At 30.3% G+C, this 26209-nt stretch overlaps 2 protein-coding genes across 2 annotated transcripts; one reads left to right on the top strand and one right to left on the bottom strand.

Moving 5' to 3' along the window:
• The first annotated feature begins 1767 nt into the window (after nt 1-1767).
• Nucleotides 1768-5023, top strand: LOC102606718 (cytochrome b6-f complex iron-sulfur subunit, chloroplastic). The gene is made up of 5 exons (XM_006469751.4): nt 1768-1922; nt 2024-2268; nt 3116-3233; nt 3598-3780; nt 4632-5023. The coding sequence occupies exons 1-5, from the start codon at nt 1881-1883 to the stop codon at nt 4731-4733; spliced, it is 690 nt and encodes a 229-aa protein (XP_006469814.1). The 5' UTR covers nt 1768-1880; the 3' UTR covers nt 4734-5023.
• Nucleotides 5024-7063: 2040 nt separating this feature from the next.
• On the bottom strand, nt 7064-8870 carry LOC102607021 (tryptophan decarboxylase TDC2-like). Its single transcript, XM_006469752.4, has one exon. It carries the CDS (start codon nt 8731-8733, stop codon nt 7234-7236), a length of 1500 nt encoding a protein of 499 aa, XP_006469815.1. The 5' UTR covers nt 8734-8870; the 3' UTR covers nt 7064-7233.
• Between the last annotated feature and the right edge of the window lie 17339 nt (nt 8871-26209).

Below are 26209 nucleotides of genomic sequence, written 5' to 3'. Positions count from 1 at the left end.
CTCCAACATTTCCAGAATTAGTGTCCTTCAATTTCAATAGCCATTTTTATTAAAATTATATCCTTTGTTAGCAAAATTAGCAGATATATCATGCAAGATTTCATGCTAAATTTTCCTTTACTCATCTCAAGTTTATTTTCATGACTAAGCATCATTGAATATACTTTTTCAACAATGAGTTGTTCTTTTTCAAGCCTATTGAGTATATTTGTCCTAAGAGACTCATAGCTATCATCTAGTCTAGTAAGTAAATGCATGATCAGTTCATTAGAAAGAAGTGCTTACCACCAATGGTCAAACTATCAACTATCTTTTTCATTTTGTTAAAGTAATCACCAACAAATAGAGATCCTTCTTAATAGACTAGATCTGCATCTTCAGAGGATGTACATTGCCTTTAACTGTGACATGAAGATCTGAGCAAGCATCTCCCACTACTCAAATGAAGATTCACAATGGATCACCATAATCAATACATTATCCACCATTGATGAGAGCATCCAACTCAATAAAAGCTTATTTATTTTCATCTAGGAGATATATTCTAAATTCTACTGCCTCTGTGAACTTTAAGCTGCAGACCTGGTAGAACCTCCTTCTGTTTAAGTAAGATAACGATTGGGACAAACACTTTCACTAGTAATGAGACCTTCAAGTCCATTAGCTATAATTGAAGCACAAACTTGAGCTTTCCACACGAGATAATTCAATCGATCGAGTTTTACAAGTTGAATGAAGTTTATAGAGATTGAGGACAAAGCTTATTGTTTAGATCACTCATATTTGCATGCTTTGATACCATATTAGAATTGTTAGTCTATTTGGAAGGAGAGAAAATGAATAAGAAGAATCCAAATTAATCTGGAAATTTTATTGAATAAGAATCAAGCATGCAAACTGATTGGTACAGCTCTATTTATATACACTCCAGTTGTAACTAACTTTGATATAATAACAAAATCTGAACTAACTGAATCATTTTAACCAATTACGAATTGCCAGTTGTCATTCATTTATACTATATACTCTAAGCTACATCAGATATTATAAGCTAGGTACTCAAATTCTCACAATTTGTACACACAAATCATCATCATTTGATCAACATTCTTCAATGTAGTTAGCAGCTGAATCAAGCTTGTAAAACCAGCTTAGCTGACACAACCAGCTTATCATAATATCTCAACATGTTGAATTTGATTGTAAGGAATCTAATAATTATTTTTTATTTAGTTTTAACAATAATATAACATGTAACATAAATAATGAGAAGAAAAATGAAAGAAAGAAGAAATAATGGGTTTGCATTTTTTTCATCTAATTATTTGTTTGCTCTTCTAAATTTTAATTCAAGTTTTTTATTTTCGTTTTAATTTGACTTTTGTTGAGGTCCATTCAAAATAAAATAAGTTGTTAATATCAAGCTATATGCATGAATCATGATATAGTTAAGGATCTATAAAGATTTAAAGTGGGACTCGGAGCACAGGGTTTGCCAAGAGCTCATTGACGTCCTTTTATGTTATTTTAAACAGGAATAAAATTGAACTCTATGAAAGGGCTTTACAAGGGATTTTTGAGGGTGCTAATAGTATCACTCTTAGATTACAGCGCTTTTCTTCAAAGGCCCAATTGATTTGTAGTTGTATTGAATATTAGCAGGCTCTGGAAATTATGAGCGGGCCCAAGCATTGGGATGAGGGAGGAGCCACGTGTGGAAGAGAAATAAAATCACAATCGCTTAAAACCTGTGGCTATGTGGCGCGAAGGGGTAGATGGCCTTATCCATTTCCTTGTTGTGGCCGTTATTACTCGAATCATATTCATGATATCAACTGAAATACAAAGTCTCACTCGGTTGCCTCCAATAATTCTCCACAATGGCTTCCTCCTCTTCTCTCTCCTCAGCAACTCCTTCTCAGGTAAGTTCCCATTAAAGAAAAAAAGAAAATAAATTTTCTTGAATTATAAACAATGTGCCTAGCGTTTTTTGATACTAATTTTACCAAGCTTCTTGAAATAGCTATGCTCAAGCAAGAGTGGTATGTTCTGTCCATCGAGAGCTTTTCTTGTGAAACCAGCAAGGACCCAGATGGTGACAAAGAATCCAATGGGAATGAAGATCAAGTGCCAGGCTACAAGTATTCCAGCTGATAGAGTGCCTGATATGGGCAAGAGGCAGCTCATGAATTTGCTTCTCTTGGGTGCTGTTTCTCTTCCCACTGGATTTATGTTGGTTCCTTATGCGACCTTCTTTGCCCCACCTGGGTGAGTTATGATTTATGGTTCATGACAATTATCAAAGCTTATACCTCTTAGCTGATTTTGATCATTGCTCAAAAAGCTACACTGTAACATTAACTGAATTACAAGTGGTATGGTGAATATGTTTCTTAGTTTCCTTTTTATTTCAAATATTTTTGTGTAAGTAGGAAACTAACCCAAGATTTCTATGAACTTGGAGAAAATGTATTCCCAATTTTTCTTGGAAACTATGTTTAAGCTTTAACTGGCAGGGACAATGTAAAAAACCCCCCCCCCCCCCCCCTTCAATTTTTTTGTGGGCAAATAACACAATTCAATTTTATCAATATTGGCTTGGAAAGAATTTTTATTTTTATTTTTATTTTGTGTGTGTGTGTGTGTGTGTCTGTTGGGGGGACCGGCTGGATTATATATTTTTCTTACTGCCTCCAATTGTTTTGGAAAGTTTTCTATTATATTAAGAAGAAGACTAGATTACTTTGATCTTGGTCCTTGGAGCTCATAAAATTCATCTATTTTAAAAGAGATGACACAATGATTTTCTTAGTAAAATTTGGTGAAGTATCTTATTTATGTGTAGAATTGGTTTAGATACAACAGGGGGGAGATGAAACAGATTGAATATTAGAATATACTCTTTGATTGCCTTAATAATTTAGACTCAATTTTGGTTTATCTTGTCACTGGTTTCTTGTATTCTTCTATAGTTGGCAATGATCCCAAGCCTTGGATGTTTATTAGGCTTCAAATAGTTTGCCATCATTTATCGATCATTAATATGCTGCTTTTCTTGCTGTGGAAAAGTTCTGTTTTATTGATTTAACCCACTCCTGTTAAAATATGATAACAGTTTAGGAAGTGCTGGTGGTGGTACTACTGCCAAGGATGCCATTGGCAATGACATCATTGCCGCTGATTGGCTTAACACGCACGGCCCTGGGGACCGAACCCTCACCGAAGGATTGAAGGTACAAATCAATTTCTTTGAAAATTATTGCTTAGTTCATTGCAAACTTGACTCTTGGTTCTAAAAAACTTAATAAATTGTCATGAGATAATCTGCAATTGCCATGAACCTCAATTTTTGGTTGTGTTTACACGTGAAGCAGGATTTCTCACATTTGCAACTTATTCTGTAGCTCATATTGTGAACTCATTCCCTTGATGCATGGAGTTTTCTCGTACGTGAAAGGTCGCTCTACAAGTAGATTCATAGGTTTTAAAAAAATACGAACTCAAAACATTTTTTCTTCTTGCCATTCAATATTATGTTATTGTGAGATCATGAACCAGAATTATGAAAGCTTATTTGAATTTGATTATGAATTTCAGGGAGATCCAACCTACCTTGTTGTGGAAAAAGACAAAACACTTGCATCATATGGAATCAATGCTGTCTGCACTCACCTTGGATGTGTGGTGCCATGGAATTCAGCTGAGAACAAGTTCATCTGTCCCTGCCACGGATCCCAATACAATAACCAAGGAAGAGTTGTGAGAGGGCCTGCTCCATTGGTGAGTAATACATAACTTGGGTCCGTTATACTTGGTTATATCAGTTGTCTCTCTTCAGAAGACAATTATGTCATGAGTGATGCACATTCATTGGTGAAATTACTTGTGATGGTAACTGGGAGTTTTTGTGTATTTCTTTCATGTACTGTTGAAAGCAACGTCCTGAAATTTTATGTGGTCCACTTTTTATAAGGGAGAACGGGTTAGAACTTGTATGTTCTAGCAAGATGGAATCCCCTTAACTTTTTTTGTTAGAGGATCATATGAATATGCTATTGAAATGATAATTATTTTGATGCTTACAAAGACCTGAGAGCCATTCTTCGTACGGAACATTATTAGAAGTGCCCCTCCTCGCTTATTTCATTTTTGGGGGAGTCATATAGACAAGGAAATGCACCCTTCGAGTTTTAGTATTCTACAATGCTTCAGAAACGCTTAGCAAATATAATATTCATTTCATGTTGCTGTGGTGTGAATTTTGCTTGTAATGAGGTTGTTGTCACCGTTTTTTTATTTTTTTAAGTTAGCTTTTATCTTTTCTTCTTGTTTCTATTTGAATCTTGTTTATGACAATAGACTCTTGTCACTTAGAGAATTACTAGAAATGATGAGAAAACAAGGAATTAACAAGGTCGTCACTTGACTGACAAGAACTGACTAGAATCCCCTCATTTTTGGCTTGGTCTGAATTTGCTTTTGACTAGATTATTGTCATGGATTTTTAGCTAGCTTTCATGGTTTTTTATTTCTTTCCAAGTTATGTTGGCAATCAAGTATGGCATATATTCTATTTCATAATAGCAGAACTGATGATAATAATGAACTTCCATTCTACTTTTTTGGTACAGTCATTGGCATTGGCTCATGCCAACATTGAAAATGGTAAGGTAGTCTTCGTTCCATGGACGGAAACAGATTTCAGAACTGGTGAAGCTCCATGGTGGGCTTAAACTTGTTCCGGTGCCTGTGCTTTCAATATTCAAGTTTTGGCCGGTCGGTTTGCTTTGCCGTACTGCATAAACATACTGTAACGGAACATGCTTTATCAGAATGAAGCTTACAACATGTAAAGCTACTTGGCTTGAATCATGCTATCTTGTAATCTTGGCAATCTTGACAATTTTCTCTTATCCATTCATTCTTTGTATCTCAAAAATTCATACGCTCAACAATGTAATGCTACAGCTTCAACGTTGGATATAAGTTTTTATCATTTATTAAGTAAAAATTAATTCTATTATCTCATCAATAACATGCCACTGAATTAGTATGCACTATTGAATGACACGTCATGTGAAACCTGATGTGCGGCATATTGTCATCCAATTTTGTATATGTATTACAGTTTTCAAGAATACTTTACGGGTGGTCTAATTTATTCCCTTACCGTGTTACAAGATCTCTTATACAATCAATCAATTTCTTTATATCATTATGACAATTCCACTTGTGAGGGCGTAGTATTTTTTTTTTCTTTTTTTCATAGGAAAATAAATCTTGCATTGCGGACTAAATGCAATGCTAGCATAAGCTCAAATATAATACATAGGATAACCTAAGCATCAAGTCTTGTTCACTACAGATTTTTCCTTTATAATCGAATTAGAGAGTAGTTTTACACATTAAGTCTAACGAGGCACTGGAGAGCTTTTTACGGGGCTTGGGCTACCCAGCTCAAATTTAAAAGGTGAATCCACATTCCAATTTTTTTTTTAAAAAAAAAAAAAAGACACAATAGTACTCATGACAATTACAACTGCACCCACAATTGCTACTTCAAAAACAATACAACATAATTTAACATAATAAAACCCCTGAATGGCTGAATCTGAATTAAAATCCAGAGATATTATCAAGACAACAAAATGCTAAAAGGAAAAACCATAGCAAACCACTCTCTCAGGCGATTTATTGACAAACCCACGACAGGCGCCCACCCCAAGCTATCGAAAACTATAATGCACAAACCATTAGAGCCACCTATAATAACTATTGGGCATAGTTATTACATATATTTGTATTTCTACTACTAAATGACCAAAAGAAGGGGAAAAAAATATTCAAATAATCTCACAACATAATGTGACACACCTATTTTGTCAGTCGTACAAATACAGCATGAGCAAAGTACCAAAACACCTGATAATAGTTCAATATATGACCAATTCAAAGCCAAGCAAATATATAATAATAATAATAATAATATAATATGAGCTGAGCATAATAATTCAAAGCCAAGCATCACAAAAAAAAATTTTCAAATGGGACTTTACTACTAATATAAATAGTCACGTCAACGAAAAGAGTTCTAAAAGAATTTTTTAAATGAGTGTCATATGAAGACTCTTTTAGCCCATGTTTGGATGCTGGGATTAAGTATGGGATTGGATTAATTTTGGAATTAAATTTTTATCCTATGTTTGGCAAGCTTAGTTGGATTGGATTAAGGGGGACTAAATTTGAATTTAATCCTAAAATCATGAGATTAATAGTCCTAATTTACACATGGTTTTAGTTGGGATAAGATTTTAAAAAAAAAGTTATTCATTTATGAGATTTTTTTTTATTTACACCTAATATTGATTGATTAATTAATTAATTAATTTTTTATTATGATTTACTTAAAATTTATTTTTATTTATTATCTATGGTCTAATTAAATTGGTACTTTTACTTGTACCAACTCTTGAGATTAAATTTTCATTACTTGTATATTTAATAATTAATTGATAAAACTAAATGTTTAATTATTTATTGCATTATTTGATTGTATTAAATTTAAAAATCACTAATATGATATTAAAAATAATCCTGAAAATTAATAATACCATTAAATAATTAATTTTATATAATATTTTTAAATATTTGATAAAAAGTAATTAAATATTTAATTTGTTTATTATATTATGACTATCCAATAATTTATTTGCAATATATTTAATTTTCCTAGTAATTGCTTTTTAAATTTATTTTAATTATAATTATAAAATTTCATGGATAATTGATATTTATATTAAAATACCAACTTAAATGCTATTTTATATTATTTAAATATAATTTAACATAGGTCCAATCCGGTACCGTACCAAACATAAGACTATATAATATAATCCAACTTAATCTAATCCAATCATAATAATTTAGTTTAATCCAATTCGGCATGTCAAACGTAATCTTAAGTCTTTAATTTAGTACTATATTATTTTTTATTTCATTATGCTTGCAAAGAGAAAGATGTTATAATTACTATTTTTTAGTTAAGGAAAAAGTTTGATCAAAATAATATAATTTATTTTTATTTACAGAAATTTTTAAAAAATAATTTATTTTTTCACTCTTTTATTTATCACATAAATAAATAAATATCTAAAAAATTAAATTAGAAGAGTCTTTTACAAAGCTCTAACTTTTTTATTCCTCAATTTCCAACTTTCGTCAATGACCATCTAACTAGAAAGCGGAGCCTTTAAACAACCTATCAGCCCCCTCCATAATTAACTCCCACGCGGCCACCACGTGGCGCTCATCTGTGAGAGAAGCGCCCACTGCAAACCTCAGCATGTATAACCCACCCACTATAGTGTGGGTCAGATAAACCCGCCCCGTTGAGTTGACCCAGTCAAGTAATTTCCGGTTCAACATCTCGGTGTCAGCCGAACCAGAATGCGGATACGGGTTTAACCGGAAACACACCAGAGCAAAGTGTCTGGGAACCACGATTTCGAATCGGGGGTCCGACTTTACAAACCCCTCAAACATTTTGGCCAGCCTTATGTCAGACCGGATGTGACTTTGGAGGTTGAACACACCGTAGCTGCGTAGGACCATCCATAGCCTGAGCGACTTGAATCTTCGACCCGTACCAACTTGCCAGTCTTTAAAATCCACAACCGAATTCGACTCACTCGGTTTATTTTTCAAGTACTCCGGGTCAGTACTCAGAGCTTTGACTAGTAGACCCGGTTGTTTGACCCACAAGCAGCAACAGTCCAAGTAACTGAGCAGCCACTTATGCGGACTGAAGCTGAAGGAGTCGACTCTTTCAATGCCATTCAAGTAGTGCCTAAACTCGGGACAAATACATGCGCTGCCAGCATAGGCAGCGTCCACGTGGACCCAAATGCCGTACTCGTTGGCCACCTCAGCAAGCGGCTCAACATTGTCAACAGCTGTGGTTGACGTGGTCCCCACAGTTGCACAAAGGAAAAGTGGGACCAGCCCGGCCTCCACGTCAGCCTCCACAGCCCTACGGAGAAGTTGAGGAGACAGAGAAAAATTTGCATCAACGCTAGTGGGAAGGGCGCGTATGTTGGCTGGAGAAACGCCGGCTAATTTACAAACTTTAGCGAAGGTAGAATGGGTTTGATCGGAGCCATAAACGACAAGCTTGTGCATGTTTTCAGCACCAACGGCGTCAAGAGCTCGGTCTCTGGCCGCAATGAGGGTGACGAGAATGGAGTCGCTGGTGGTGTTTTGAATAACGCCACCACCGGTGCCTGAAAACATGAAGGTTTTGGGTAGCTTGAGCATGGTGGCAAGCCAGTCCATGACAACAATCTCGAGCTCAGTGGAAGCCGGGGAGGCAAGCCAGTTGAAGCCAACTGAGTTAAAGCAAGCGCACAGCATTTCTCCGAGAAAACCCGCCGTGCTCACGGTGGCGGGAAAGAATGCAAAGAAGTTTGGGCTCAGCCAATGAGTGATACCCGGGATTATCTTTTCCTGAACGTCTTTCAGGATCGTTTCAAATGATTCGGGGCGGTGCGGGGCGGAGTCGGGTAAGGCAGAACGGAGGAACCCGGGTTCGACTTGGGTGAGAACCGGGTATGATTCAATGTTTTGGTAATAGTCAGCAATGAAATCAACCATTTGGTGTGCTTGTTTTCTGAATTCTTGAGCATCTAAAGGCTTGAACTGGACAGACTCCGCCATGTTTGAATCAAGGCTACCCATAAATTCAAGTTTGTTTTTTTCTTTTTTTACTTTAATATTAACGACCGATGAAAATACTAAGAGTTGGTAGTGGTGGTGTAAGAGGATTGTTGAAGCTAAACGTATGAACGTTTGTATCAGTGTGTGTGTGTGTGTGTATATATATAGAGGTGAAGGGGAGAGAGGTGCACGCCGGACAAAGATTTATTGACGTGTTAGCTGGGGACTTCGAGAGTAATATTGCATGGATCATAGCCTTTTTTTTTTTCCTTTTTTAAAAATTATCTTACGGATAAAAAATATATTCAAACCATTCAAATTAATTATGTCATGTGCGTAATATAAATTCCATCCCTAGAAATAATTTACTGGCTGGCTGCTAGCCACCGTCTGCATTATTAATTATCATGGATCTTTTTCAACTAGATTGCACAATGGGTCGTATTTAAACTAGGGGTGGGCACGGTTCGGTTCGGTTCGGTTCGGTTCGAAATTAAGTAGAACCGATTTAAATCGGTTATTTTATAAAAAGAACCGAATAAGAACCGAACTCAATAAGAACCGAACTCAAACGATTCTTTTCGGATCGGTTCGGTTCGGTTCGGTTTTTTCGGTTCTTGGCCTATTGAGCTTATTTTGAATTTTTAATTTTTTAGTCCATTGGGCCTCATGAATGTAATAATTTTTTTCAACAATTAATTTATCCTAATTTTATTACAAATATTAACAATAAATACAAAATATTCAAAACACATTTTATCACTAATATCTTACTAACTATTAATAAGATACTCCCAAAATATGAAATATTAAAATTTCAAAATACATAACCAAACTCCAATACTCCATCTATATAAACATAATCATAATGTTATAAAGAGAAATAACACATGTTTGATTTGAATAAAATCATGTTTGATTTGAATAAAATTATTAACACATGTTTGATTTGAATAAAATAAAAAAATAATTCGGTTTTTTGGTTCGGTTTTTCAGTTCAGCTAAGTGAACCGAATACCGAACCGACATTTCGGTTTTTTTTACAAACGGTATATTCGGTTTTTTTAAAAAATAAAAACCAAACCGAATTAAAAAAAACCGTCGGTTCGGTTCGATTTTTTTAACACTACGATTTTTTTGCCCACCCCTAATTTAAACAAATCCATATCGTATTTAATTATCATGTCAGTTGAGTCCTCGGGAGTAATATTTTTTTTGCGGACGAAGCTACAGTGCCCCGGGTCATGGTACGCTTGTTTTTGGTAAATTACTGTGCAGTCCCTCATATTTGCTGAAAAGTGAAAAAATTAGAAGTTTTAAAATTTTAATATGTAAGTCCAACATATTTCTACTATTTACACTTAAGAGTATATTTCTATTATTTATATTTGAATACTAAACCATAATTGATTATTATGAAATTTTTTAACATTGGTCATATTATTATTGATAAATTAAAATTTAATTGCATATTTAAATTATTTATTATTGATTAAATATATTTTATATTGTTTATAAAAACTGTTTAATATTATTAATAAATTAATATATTTTATTATATATTTAAATTATTTATTACAGATTAAATTAATATTATATTATTTTCAAAAAAAAAGATCAATTGATCAAAATATAAAATTTAAAAATTATCCAAAATTATTTGTCAAACTTTTGATTATTTTACTTTTTTGAAAAACAATAGAGCTGTTAATGTTAAAAATCAAATAGAATACATCCATGTTGTCGAAGTAAATTTTGCGTTAGATCTAATGGGCAACTCATATATGGACAAAATGTGGGGTACCATGCACCAAGTGCACAGTAGCTGGACCCTTCTTTTAAATCACACTACTGCATAGACCAAAGAATCAATAGTATGACTTTTGTCGATCAAAAACTCTACTTCTAAAATATGATGGTTTTAATTAAAACTATTTTATTAAGTTAGAAGAAAGAAACAAAAATAGAGGATAGAGTTCATGGGTGCTAAACTGCTAATTAGGAATAAAGAAAGAAATAAATGAAATTCAGTTTTTGTACACAAAGAAGATAATAATATCAAAATAAAAAAATATTTAATTAAATATACATTACGAATTACGCAACTTGTTCATTAATAATATTATTGGAAACATTTAATTTAGGCATGTGCATGTTTGTTATGGTCATATATTATTATTGTTAATAAATTAATATATTTTTATCATGTATTCTTTTTTAATTGACATATTCAAATAATTATTGTATATTAAATAGATATTATGTTAACAAAATATTTATTAAGGCGTGTTAATTTTTCATGTATTTTAAAATTTTTACATGAGATTACATTATTGTCCATACACTATACTCGTGCAAATAGTCAAACTAGGTCAATAGATTTAATTGTAAAAAAATTTGAAACAATCTGGACATATATGTCAACATTTAGAAAATTTTAACTTTTCTAATTTTTCAGAAAACATCAGGGATGACAATGTTAATAACCATACAAACCCATCTACACGGCCATGCAACTCTTTAGTTAGATTTAATGATTAAATCACTAAATGATAAAATAGGGGTACCAAACACCAGTTGCAAAATAGTAGGACTCTTGCTTGAATCATAACAATTTTTTTTTAAAAAAAAAAATTACATTACAAATATGAATCTACTCAAATAATTCAAATTAATTATGTGATAGCATTATTAAACAGATTCTTAGAAATAAAAAAAAAAATTGGGTGGTCATATGGGTATGAAAAATAGTACTAAAAAAATAATATATAATCCTTAAAAGATAAAATCTATTTCACAACAGACAACAACCAAAAAAAAAAAAAAAAAAGAAAAGTAGAAGACAAAAGAAACTCTGTCCTTAGTATTATCTGTGGCTGTGCCCCTTTTTTTAGAAAAAAAACCCAAATATCATTATTCTAGAAATAGTGTATTTTTGGGCTATGAGTTAGATCCGGCATTTATGATTTATCAGAGTCCTCCTCTGCTGTAAAATTAATATTTATCTTTATATTTAAACTTGCAAACCAATCACTGACAACACATTATTACGATTATTAAACCAGAACTTGGCATGGGTGAAGTCAGATTTTAGACGTGAGTTAATTGCACTGTATGAATAAGTCGTATTTATTTTGGACCGCTGAAAATAAATCAACCCAGCCGTCAAACAAATCGAAGAAAATTGGTGGTTTCGTAAATTTAAAGCAACGGTCTTGTCACGGCGCATACTGTGCCGCGGTACCTAGGGTTTTCATTGTCCTTAATAAAATATTAATTTACAGTCATTGGATTAATTATTGTTATTAATTTTTTAATATAAATGCTAAAGAAAATATAAATATACGTACCATAGATAAGTTATTATCAATTATGAAAACATTGTTATCAATTGAAAAAACAAAAGTATTGATAGAGCTATAAATTATTATTATAAGCTGACGTGATATAAATTTATTAATTAAATAAAAATATAAAATAATAAAAATAAATATATGATCACGAAATATTAAATTCATTCGATTAGAATTATTTTTTTAGTGTATTAAATTATTTAATATCTGAAAATTATATTAGGCCTCGAGTAATTCAGATTCGAGCCGAGTAGGACCACTAGGGTGGCAAAGCTCTCCCAATAAGTATTTAACACAATTATATTTTCAAGACTCGAATCGAAAACTTTGATTAAGATAGAACAGTTTCATCTACGCGTTTGTTGGTATCTGATTAAAATTATGATATCATATTAGTTTGTATAAAAATTTATAATTAAGATTGCGGGTGTGTCGCGCAGAGCCGCAGCTGATTCACGATAATCACACCCTTCGTGTTTTAATTGTGCACTGAAATACGTGCTCCTTTACTAAAACAATGTTGTCATTAAGTCAAAAATATTGTCTTTGATATTGGCGAGCTGATTGAAAAAATTCGTGGAAAAATGAAGCAAGCCAAAAAAAAAAAAAACCGTGGTTCAATAAAACCTAGCCGTTTGTTATTAAGGATCAAATGACCTGGCCAACCATTTTGAAAATTTATGCCCTATTCCCTCATTTTGAAAAGTGTGTAGGAAGCCAGTCATAAATAGGCTAACCAAATTTTGTTACGCATACGCGAGTCAGCCATCTCTTCACTGTAGTCATGGTAAAAGGCCGTAAAGTGCCGCATCACTTTCTAAACTATGGCCAAGTTTAGTATTAAGATGATTAAGTTTTTGAATTAAAATTGCTATAGATATAAAATAAAAGTTAATATTATATAATAAATATAATTTTGAAAAAAATTAATAAAAATATAATAGATTTTTCATCATATAAATGTAAAATTAAATCGACTTAATTTTTAAGTTATAGTAGTTATGTTTAGCAAATATTTTAATATTATAACTTTTAAGTAATAACCGTCCAACCTCAATCCCAAACGAAACTTATATCTATAACATTTTACAAATCAAACATTCAATTTAATTACTAAAGAAAGTTGTAGAAGTTGTATGACAACATATTGTAATCATAAATTATACCATTTGAGCATATAAATTAGATTAAGATATTTTTTGTATTTTTGTTATGATTGGATTGTGTATATTTGAATTTATCGAAGTTTGCCTTCGCCCTTCGTTCACCTCTTTATCATTATTTGATGAATAGTGTTCTCCGTCTTTGAATATATATAATGAAAAATTAATTTTATAAAAGTATGCCGTACATTCACTTCTTTCTATTATTCGTGTTCTCCGTCTTCAAATACAAAGTTTCGCTTACTTGTAAGAGGGTAATCATCTAAGTCATGCTCATTTTTCTTGCACTATACATTGCCGGCGTTGTTTCTGAAGTAGTGCTGGTACTAGGGCTTGCCAAGTGAAGCAATTGAATTGCCTGAGCCCCGTCCCCTCCTCAATATTTTATTAATGCTTGTTTGTTGAAAACGTGGCTACCTCCGATTGCTTACGGGGAACAATCATGAATTTGCTGACCATGTGCTTGATATCACAAACCTTTTTTGTTGACATTATTTCTTAGGATCTGAATTGAGTGCTGCGAACACTCACGTCGCTAAATTTACTGACCATGTGCTTGATTTGACGAGCCTTTTCCCATGACATTATTTGCTAGGATTCGCATTTTCACTCATTTTTTAGACAGAGATGTAATTGGTAATTATGGAATAAGAATATAAAATTAATTAAATTTTAATTATAATTTCATATTATTACACACGCACATATAGCAAAAGAATTTAAAGAGTTAGCACAGGTAAGCTTAGCACGGAATCCAAGTGTTATTTACAAGACATTTAATGTTCATGTCATGCAAATAAGGCATGGGCTAAGTGACTTCCAAATCCACTCACGAATTCTTATTAATACTTAATTACTAGATTCAAGTCCTATCTACTAGGGCATCAAGTGCCATGCAAAGGAGGCATGGGCCAAGCGCATTCCAAAGTGTTTGAAAGAAAAAGGTTTTGGATGCTCGTGGAGCACTATTTCTTTTCTAATTATTTTTTGTTCCGCATATATTTTAATCAGTCATGATAATATGAATACAGATAAATACTGAATGAATAAGTAGCAGTACTTCAAAAAAACGTGACTTGGATTGCTTATATCAGAAGTTATTGATTCGTTTAATTCCATTATTTATTAAAATTATTCTTCTTTTTCCATTAGATAAATTTATTTAATTATTATTATTTATTTATGATGTGGGCACTAATTATTCTGGGGTTTGAAATCCAGATATAAGACATTTGAAAACTCTGCGAACCAATGAATAATTTGCGAACTGAACTTCCGTATTAATTAGGAGTATTGAATCTAAAATCTAATGATGTTTTTATGGATTTTCATGCTTTCACGGGACATTTGGATTTGGTCATCGGTTTAAAAACTTCCACTCGATGCGCCGCAGCCACGATGAAAACGTTGTCCATGCCAACATCATATATATATATATAACATAGAAACTATTGTTAGAGCTCTTCCAGCGGTATGGTGATTTTTTAAAATATTGTAAATGCTTCTTTTAGTCTTAAAAGTTTTAAGTAATTTATCCGGTTAATTTATGTATTTTAAGAAATTATTTAAATGTAGTAAATTTTTTAAAAAAATTGAATTTCTTATATCCAAAAAAAAAAAAAAAACTATTTCAATGTTAAACATTAGATCCAACAGTTATAAAAATTAAGACAATGATATTTTGGGTAATTTTTGAAAATATAAAGACAGCTGGATAATTATTTCAAGCCATGCAAACTAAAGGAGAATTCCCCAAATAAAATAACTAGTGTTAAATTGCATTGAATAAATAATTAGGTGTAGATAAAATTAGCTAAACATGAAAACAATCTAACAGCTCCTTCCCACCTCTTTCCGCTGGAATTTTTGTTTGATTTTAAAGTTTGTTTTTACTTCTCGTTTTCTTCAAACGGGAATGTTAATATTATCTAGATCTATAATTGATGGTGTTTTTTTTTTTTTTTTTTTTTTGACCTAGGATTTAAACACGAGGTGCATTAATTTGAGAGTCCTGCTGATTATATTATGATGACTTATCTTTTACATTTAGAAATTTCAAATTCTAGATTCAGTGCATGTTTGGAATTATTGTGGATTATCAAATTTTAAACAATCACTTACTTGAGATTCTAACACTCAAATTATGTTTAAATTGTCAAATTATTTTACCAAGTATAGCTGATTTGGGTTGTTCTTGTTCATTTGGACCCTAATTTACTAATAATCATCATTTATCAAATTACTGAAAATAAGTTAAAGAGTAAATAATCAATGAGTGATTATTTGACAATTCACTATAATCTCAAACATGCACTTAATTTGAAAAATTTCAAGCCGAAAATTTTGATTTTTGGGTAGAGCCAAATCTAATGTAAAAGGTAAACTAAAAAGATATCTGGATAGAGATATCTTGAAAAGGTATCTATTATACGTTATGGCTTATGGAATATTCGTCCATGTAATCATAGTACGATTTGACCAGGATGTCTGCAAATAAATGTTTGGATTTGTCTTTCTAATGATAAGTTAGACTATATAGACACTCTTTCATTAATCTTATAAAACCCCTATTATATTACAATTATATTTAAAGATAAATATAAATAAAATAAAATTATTTATATTTTCTTTCTCTCTTCAATTTTATTTTGCTTGCACAATATAAATATCTTTTATTATCAATAAAATAATATGAATTTAAGAAGTAATCCTCTAATTTAAAACAAAATTCTTATAATAAACATAACAAATTAATTAAAATACAATACAGTGAAAAAATAAGTTAAATAAAATTTTATCCCACTGTAAATATTTTTTTAAGGATTCTCAAACTAATTGCTAAACAAAAATTTATAAGTGGAATAAAATTATATTAGACCCATAAAATATTCATTGTTTTCTAAGTATAATTATTTCTTACTTTTTTTTTTAGATTTTTCTTTAAAAATTAAATAATAAATAAGGTTTGAAGAGAGGAATACCAATATTAAAACTGAAAGAGTGAGAAAAATATTAGAAACTAAAAAATTCATAAATGCAAAGAGTGTTCATTTAGAAAAAAAAAAGAAAAAAAAAGAAGAAGGTATTTTTGGCATTAAATGAAATATAATTGAAAAAGGGATTTTAATAGGATTTTGAAGGAGTGCTAATAATTTGACTCTCTAATGATATATATGTGGTCGAGTGAACTTTATCTTAGTGTCAAATTTAAAACAAACAAACAAGCTTAAAGAAAAAGATGAAACTATGACATCCCCATTCCATATGTACAAAAAATGTGCACACGTTTGTTGAAATTCTTGTAAGACTATCATAACAAAACGCTAGCTAAAGATGAATCGTCATTTAATAATATTGATCGTTGTTTATTGAGAAATATATAAGACTTTAAACTAATTAAGATGATATAAAGTGACAACTAAAAGACTTTCAAAGCAAAGTTGTTGATAGGTGTTATAAACAGTCGCTTTATTAGATCGTGCCCACATTTTATGTGTATTGAAAATACCTACAAAAATGACATTCTTGGCCGGTAATATTCAACTAGTATTTAAAAAAAAAAATATTGACGAAAAAGAATCGGAATAGATTTTGACATTGGATTCCTTTGTTTGGTGCATGTATGGAATAGAATAATAGAGAGAGTAATCAACTACTTTTTACTCAAACAGAAATAACTCAGAAAGAACATGATGTGTAAATGCTTCTTGGCTTCTTCTCATTTGAGCCGATTATTCAATTAGTCTAAATAATATAAAAATCACTCAAAAGGTCTACATTGTATATATATTAGTTATTCTTTATTTTTCACTTGGTACATGTCAAATTTACTTGAGTTTTAGGTTATACTAATATAAACACTATTTATATTTGAAAAACTTTGATCCAACAATTACGAAAATAACGACAAGGGAAAAATAATAGTTAGGTAATTAATTTTAAAAAATTCAAGAGATTACAAAGTAATTGACCCCAAATCTAGAGACTACATGAACATTTACCCAAAATTATCCATCTAGCTAACATATGCAATTATTTAATTCCGTAAATATACATATTTCGTTTAAAATAATTTATTTATTTAATTTTTTAAAGGACTTAATTGTAGTGAAACCTCTATATAGTTATAATATTAGGACAAAACTAATTTATTATTATGAAGATGTTATAACTTAATAGAAGTATGCTTACGAAAAATTATTGCTTTAACTTAGTTATCTTTAGTGCAAGGATATAGAGATAAAGTATGCACTCCATTAATAATTTACTAATGAGACATGTCAAGCTCAATATATCAAAAAATTAGTGCATATATCTATATACTATTGTTAATAATAAAGTCATCTTAAAAGTCTCTAAATATTTATATTTTCTTTAATATTTTTCTCTCGTTCTCTGATTGTACTATGTGAAGGTAAATTTCTTTAATCTCATACAACATATATTTTTGCCATATATACCTTTTCATTTTAATTTTTTAATAATTGGGAGAACTTTTGTTCGGCACAAACGAGTAAGAGTAAAGGATTCCCATCCGTTAAAAATACAAAATAATAATTTGTCGACTTCCAGCCAACCAAAGGATATAGCTGTAACGTTTTAAAAGGCTGAAATTGTAATATAACAAATCGTCAGTTGGCTAATTAAAATAAAACCTTATTTATTTACTTTTATTTTTATCTTTTTTTTGGTGGATCATATAGGGTAAAAGTCCATTTAATCCTTGTATTTTAATATTAGTATCCATTTACTCCATATATTTTTAAAAATAGTTCAAAACATCCATGTCGTTAAAGTATCGATACTCCTACCGTTACTTTAATTTTTTTTTTTTTGCTTACTTTTACAATATTACCCTTTTATAAAAAAATTTTGTTTGGACATTAATAAAAAGAAAATAATTAAATTACCAATTTAATCCTAAAAAATTATATTAATTTTTAATTGTCAAAAATTAAATTGTTACTTTTTATTTCTTTTGGCTTACTTTTATAATATTACCCTTTTACAATAATTTTTTTGTTTGGACATTAATAAAAATAAAATAATTAAATTATCAATTTAACCCTAAAAAATAAAAATAAAAATATATTAATTTTTAATTGTCAAAAACTGTATGCAAACTACCAAGTGTGCAAATGTTGCTTGCAAAAAAATTAATATGATTTTTTTTATTTTCTAGGGTGAAATTGGTAATTCAATTATTTTCTTTTTATTAATGTCCAAACAAAAAAAATTATAAAAGGGTAATATTGTAAAAGTAAACTAAAAGAAATAAAAAGTAACGGTAGAGGTATCAATACTTTAACGGTAGGAATGTTTCGAGACATTTTTAAAAATACAGGGACTAAACGGACACTAATCTTAAAATATAAGGACTAAATGAGCATTTACCCGATCATATATATATAATTTTATGTTGTAGGGAACAATTACGGTATTCAAAAATTAGGAAAGACAAACGTTATACGTATGTATAGGTGGAGGACACAAATGTAAACACAAGTTTTTATAATAATTTCGAATCATTGGATTTATCAAAAATAGATGTAAAGATTATATGACATGAATTTATTAATTTCATTAATATTTTTTTTCTCTTTTTCCTTGCTAATGCTCTATTCTCTCTCCTCCTTCCACAGAATTTCTCATCTCTCTATTTTTTTTTTCTCTATTATTCAATCGAAATCTACTCATATATTTCTTGTATAGCAATATAGATGATATCACTCAAAATAATTACAGATTTTAATTCAAAATCTTAAAATCATACCAAGTTGACTAGTTAGAAAAAGCAACAGCAAAGCCAATACTGATTTTCTAGTCACGTTAATGGTCATAATATATAAGAATGGGATTTATGAAGAAGCGTCCACAGATTGTTTGGCTATTTTCTTTACTCATGGTTTCCGTGTGCCTCGGATTTTGATGGTCAAATTAATCAGTGAAGGAATTCTATTTGCAAAAGAGTTGTGTGCCATGAAAGAGTTCTTTGGACAAAAAGATTTGTCATTCGGAAAGGAAAAGTGATTTGTTTTCGATAAGTGAAGAACTAGGAGAGAGAGAAAACAAATTCGGTAGAAGGATAAGGGAGAATAGAGCATTAATGAGGATAGGGAGAAAAAAATATTAATGAAACTATTAATGAGGACAGAGAGAAAAAAATATTAATGAAACTAATAAAAGCATGTCATTTTATCTTCACTCGTTCATTTTTTGTTAAATTTAAGGGAGTTGATACCTTATATTTAAGATACATATTTGTTTATTAGTTCTGGGTTTGAGTGAGATTCATAACTCAATTTATGAAGGATGTATCTTACATTAAATGTAAGGCAAAGAAATCCTAAATTTAATGATTCAAAATTATTGTAAAAATTGCGTTTATATTTGTGTTTCTTGAATCTATTTAGATATGAACATCTTCATTATTTTTTATGTGAACACACAATAAGTCATATAATTTAATAGAACTACTGTTTAATATTCACTGTAAAATTATACAGTTTAATAGCGTGTTTGAAAAATTTTTATTAAGTCATATAACTTAATAAAATGCTCACATAAAAAAAAAATACACACATTAGAGAAAGATTACATACATACGTACATACATATATACAAGTAAGCATTTGAAAATTACGAGTCTTAATTTGATAGCATATTAATCGGAGGATAATTTTTAAAAACCTCCCCTGAGGTTTGGACTTGTTGCAAGTAGATGGCGAGAATCTGTTTATTTGTAAAAAAACCCCCTACCGTCAGTTAACTTTAACATTGACCGTTAGTTGACTGTGCAAAGACAATATTACCCTCAACAACAATTTGTAGACGGAAATAACTAAAAAAAAAATTAAAATTGTTGGCGCGAAAAGCACAAACCCTATTTTTTGACAATTTTATCCTTGTCAATTCCAAAAATTTACAATATCATAGGTAAAGATTATAACTATTTTATTTTCAAGTTTTTAATTTTATCTTTTTTGTAGAAATTTTAAGAAAATATCAATAATTTAAAGAGAATTTTTTAAAATTTTAATTTTATCTTTCTTGTAGGAACTTTAAGAAAATATCAATAATTTAAAGAGGGTAAAATAACTAATAATTTTAATTTTTTTTAGTTATTTCCGTCTACAAATTATTGTTAAGGGTAATATTGTCTTTGCACAGTCAATTAACTGTCAATGTTAAAATTAACTGACGGTAGGGGATTTTTTACAAATAAATCAATTCTCACCATCTACTTGCAACAAGCCCAAACATCAGGAGAGATTTTTAAAAATTACCCATTAATCGGAAAAGAGATACGAGTCCTCATATTTTGGTGACTATAGGTAAGCATTTGAAAGTTATGGCGCAAACGACTTGATGCCCCGATTTAAAAAGAAAAAAATAAAATAAAAGAAGATAAAGAGGACTGACTGATTTTGATCCGTATCTATTAATAGGCTCCGCCTAAGTTACATTTTCTGTTACTTACAGTTTAGCCAATCGCGAGCGTTTGATTTAGAATAATCTAATCCAACGGTTTACACAGAATATAACGTAAATAAGTAACAAGAGGGCAGGCCGGTTGAAATCATTTTTAGTTTTAAAGTGATGGGCAACCAGTTGAACCACTAAAATCGCCAATCACCCGAAGCCGCTGCTTCATGGCCGCAAATACTCGCCACCTTAGCTTCTGCTGATCAGATACATTTGATCTCAGCTGCATCGAATTTTCCCTTTTCATCATCCCTTACGTAAATAAATAACTAAATTCCTGATTTTCTCAAAGGCTTAAAGCAAATTAATGCAGAAAATAACATATGCACATGTGATGCACATGTGATGGCAAATATTGCCTAAACAAATTACATTGCTTCATATTTCCGCTAATTCTACTATGAAAAAGGGCATGATTGATTAAATTTATAGTGATTTTTCTCGATAATATTTTATTGTTCTAGTTTTTTAACTTTTCTTACAAAGTGTCATTAAATTAATTAATTACTCTAAACCTAATTTCGTCCATCAAATTGTGCGGACCTCGTACTGTAAAAATTAATTAACAAACAAGATACAAGAGCTCTTATCCAATATTAATATTCAAAAATAATTAATTAAACTTTAAAATCAAATACAAAGAAAAGTTGGAGATCATATATATATATATTTTTTTTAGTATTGACACCCTCATTTATTTTTCATACAGACACATTTTAAAACCGCGAGATTTAAGAGAGTTAGTTTTTAACTCTTTAAAACTGTATGGTTTTATAGTTCATTCAATAATTAAAATTTTTAAACTGCACAATTTAAAGTGTGTCTATATTAAAAAAATGTTGGTGTCCGCACCTCTCTCTCTCTCTCTCTCTCTATATATATATATATATATATAAGTGTTCGATTACTTTAAGTTATTATATTTAATTAGGAGTTTATATTGGGAGAATAAGAACAACAGGAGCAAGGATGCAGAGGAGAAGATTTGCGAGAACGAATAAGAAACAGTGGAAAACTAATTTTGCAACCGACTCCAACCAGTCAAGTCGTTGATATTAACTTAATGTTAAATCCATGTATCAAATTATTAGTGGCTATCTTATCATTTCCCAGGCTGTACCTTATAGAAAACTTTAAGGTAGTAAGATTCCTATTAATAATGAACGAGGATGACAAGACAAAGTGATCTTAGTCGGCATCTAAGTTCGGGACAAATATTTCTAAATATCGCTTTCAAATGGGTTAATTAACGTGGAAATCTCAGCCAGATATGAACCATGAGAAAAAAAGATGGTACAATTAAAGACTAATTTGGAGTGTATACGTAAATATACATTGACCCTGCTAGCCAGCTTAAAAATTTCTAAATATTTTCGATAGTGAACTTAGAATTGGAATCAAGATACTTAGAAAAAATTATGGTAACTTGGACTGGAAGAAAGTATAATTAGAGGAGCGCATTAGAACAGGTCGTCTCGAGTGAATTAACCATTCGAGTACTCGAAAGCCATGGCACCATGCTTTCAAAGAGGTGGCGGCCTGTCGAGAAGTACCATATATTGTTGCCCCCATCTTTCAAACATTTAAAAATCATAAAAGAATATCTTTTGTAGGTTAACAGAAACCGAAATCATTATGATTGGCATTTGCTTATTCTTGAAAATATTTTATTTTTTATGGGGCAAACATTATCTTACAATTAATGTAAGATACATTCTTCTTACATGAAAAGTATATGTGTGAGACCTATTCATTGTTCATGTGAGGGGTGTATCTTACATTAGTTGTAAGATAGGGGAATCCTCTCTAAGGTGGTATTTATTTATTTATTTTTTTTGGTTTGAATTCTAAATAAATTTAAATTAATCTGAATTTTTAATTGAATTAAATATTCAAATTTGAATGATAAGTTTTTTTTTTGTCTTCATCTGTTATAACAAATATTAAGTTGTTTTTTTTAAACTTAAAAAGTCTTAAAACCAGCACTTTCACATTTTTGCCTTTATAAATCTTAAAGGATAAGTATATAACAAACATCTCAACCAATATAAATAAGATAAATATTTTATCATGATATAAATCATGTTCAAATTAGTACAATCCTTTGATATTCTAAAATAGAACGCGTCAATCAATTATATTGCAATTTATGATATATTATATGAAAATTTTTCATAAAAAAAAACTTGTAAAGATAAATAATGCAAATTTCAAGAGGATCAAAAGTAAAAATAGTAATAATGTACTACTACGTAACCAGTAACCACAAATTATGTAGATGAATAGAAATGCTAATTAGTAAGTTTTATTTGAGTATAGATAAAAATTAATTAATTAAATAGAGATACTTTAGAGAATATCTTTTAGCAAGTCAATATTTTATACTTTTCAAATAAAACAACAAATTAAAAAAAAGACTTCATGACTAAAATTTTTTATTAAGTTAAAAAACAGACTTAACTAATTAAAATTAAGTCGATTCGGTCATTAAGTTAAAAAAACCCCATTAAATGTCATGCTAATTTATTTCATTTCAAAGAATCGAAATGTCATATGGAGAAATCTATTTTTTTTTTAATAATGTAAATAGCGGCAATCACGTTTTGGATTTTAGAAAATCTTGATAGATAGAAAAATCAGTTAATTAAATTAAAGTATTTCAATGGATCCAGTTTTCAACTATAAGATTTAATATGTATGAATTGCTAGATACTGATGTGATACAATTAATAGGGAGTCGTTTTAATACGGTAAGGATTCATATGTACCCAAGATTGAAAATTCAAAACATTTTTTCTTGTTTAAAAAAATGAAATAAAATAATTCGTATTTTTTATTATTGCTTTTACAATTTTAACTCTAGAAATTTTTTTTTTCTTTTTTTGGATGAATGGCAGGTTTGGCCACATTGGGGATAAAATAGCAAAGACCAAGAGAACTTTTTAATGGACTTTTAAATATAAGGGATAAGTTTGAGCATTGTACTCCGCAAAGTCATTTTAGCTAAAGTTGGAGGAGTTTGATTATCATCACTTCAACTTTCTCAAAAGTAAACAAACAAACCAACAATTTACCAGTCTGGTCCTCGCTCTGTGCAATCTGAATCACACTGCTTATTTGTCTTCTTCTCCGTTTATAAACCACAGATTAAAAGAAACAAAAACACGTACAAAAAATTAAATGGCGTGCCGACCTGTCAGACCAATTACGTCACCACATACGTATCATCAACCAAGACCATCCCATCCGTCAAAAGAGCAAGTCTCCTAAAATCTAGTCAACTAATTAATTAATGTTATTCACATTTATAATAAAATTATTTTATTTTATTTTATTTTTTTCTTGTACGAGAAAAATATTTTGAATTTTCAATCGCGAATACATATTAAATCTAAATTGACTTAATTTCAATTAATTAAGTCTTTTTTTTAATTTAATAAAAAAATTTAATCATGAAGTCATTTTTTTTAAAAGGAACATTAATTTTTTTTTTGTGAAGAATTTTATATATAAGATACTCATCCATTTTATTATTCTAGATTTAAAATCTATAATCAATAAATTCTCTGACCATACTATAGTTATATCAACTTAGGTTCCCATAACTGCTAGATTGTTTGTAATATCAGTAGACAGTAATATAATTTTAAGATTAAAAGAAAAAAAAAACAATAATATGGACTTATTCATATACATGATAAAGGAGACTTAATAAATTTCCGGTCTGGCGGCCCTGTCATTGTGAACATACAAAAATGTGTTTTGCGTCAGCGATGAAAATCAAAATCAAAATCAAAATGATATACATTAACTAATACGTTAATTTGTCATCTGCACAGCCACAAGTCCAACATTCCAACCTACTCAGTTTTTTTTTTCTTTTACAATTCAGTCAAACGAAGAAACTGAAAATGATTGATATTGATGTATTTTATGTAACTTGTGAAAATAATATTTATAAAATATATAAATAAATTTTTGACACACGTGCCGTCACACATTATAATGTGCGTGATCACGCGCATAAGATATCAAATAGTCCAATGTGTTCTCCTAAAATATTTTACGGCGACCATTATATGATAATGGAGTGACAATAGAAAATAATAAGCGTCGCTATAATAATGTTGATTATCATGTTATGCAATTTAAATTCAGGGATAATATCGTAAATGCAGAAGTGAAGTTATAATGAGAAAAATAAAGCGGCGTGCTAACAGCTAGGTATGGCAATTTGCGGGCTTGGGCCGGGCTTTTTGAAGTCCAAGCCCACATCATTCAAATAAAGTTCAGGCCCTTCAAAAGCTTGTCCAAATTTGGACGGGCTGGGCTCGGGCTGGGCCTGGGCTTTTTAAATTAATTATAAAATATTGTTTAATTAAGAAAAAATATTTAAATTAAAGATAATCATAAAATATATAATATAATAATAGTCCAATACATAAAATATTAGTAATACAACATAATAAAATAACAAATGCTAATATAAAAAATTAAACTAATTTAATATTTTGAGTTTTTTTCTTTTTTATTTAAATTAAATTTATTTGTTATTTATAAATTTAAAAAGTCCGGGCCAAGTCCGGACATTTTTGCTAAGCCCTTGTCCAGGCCCAACATATGTGGACTTTGCAATTTTTGGGCCCATATCCAGGCCAACACCTTGAGGGCCGGGCTTTTTTTGCCACTCCTACTAACAGCTCCTCTACATAAGAAGGGCTTGGAGTCGTCCATTCAAAAGCCCAAACATTAGAATGGGCCTTCAAAAAGTGATCTCAACATTAAAGAAGCCGACACAAGGTGAAGTACAGATTATCTTCTAGGGAAGAAATGCCCTCGACGGGAGTCCGGTGTTCTTGGGCCTTGATTTGTCCTGATTTGGGCGTGACTTTTTCAGCACTCAAATCGGGCTTCGGTTTTGCCTAGTCCAAAAACTCAATAAATAAGTTTTTAAAAAAAATTATTTTAATTAGAATACATATTTTAATATTCATTAAACCCATTCATAACTTATATTTAAAGTGGAAAGTACTTGAAGCCCAAATTCTAAAGTTTAATAAAATAAAACAAAATTTTGTAAACTATAAATTTGTAAATATAATTAATTTTTTTAAAACAATATAGAATATCAAATTTGGGCTTTCTGGCTTGGCCCAAAAAAAGTCTGGTCCAACAAAAGACAAGCTCGAGCTTTGTCAAGCCAGGCCCCGCGTCTGACAGGTGATTTGTCATTGTGACCGGTGAGAAGGTGATTTGTGATATGCGACCAGTGAGAAGGATTTCTTGAAATATTCAATGTCATTAGTTCCATTAAGCCTGCTCGTTTACAAAAATGGAAGAAGGCTCTTTTCAATATTCCTATTGGTAAGAGTTGTTAGGACTTTAATTTCCAACAGGTAAGGGTTGTAGGAGAATTAATAATAATAATAATAATTATTATTATTATTATTATTATTATTATTTGCTCACATCATTATCAAAAATATTTAAAAATAA

This window comes from Citrus sinensis, chromosome 2 (assembly GCF_022201045.2).
Source record: "Citrus sinensis cultivar Valencia sweet orange chromosome 2, DVS_A1.0, whole genome shotgun sequence".
Lineage (NCBI taxonomy): Eukaryota > Viridiplantae > Streptophyta > Magnoliopsida > Sapindales > Rutaceae > Citrus > Citrus sinensis.
Note: the sequence above shows the minus strand (reverse complement) of the source record. Positions and strands in the feature narration are given on the sequence as shown.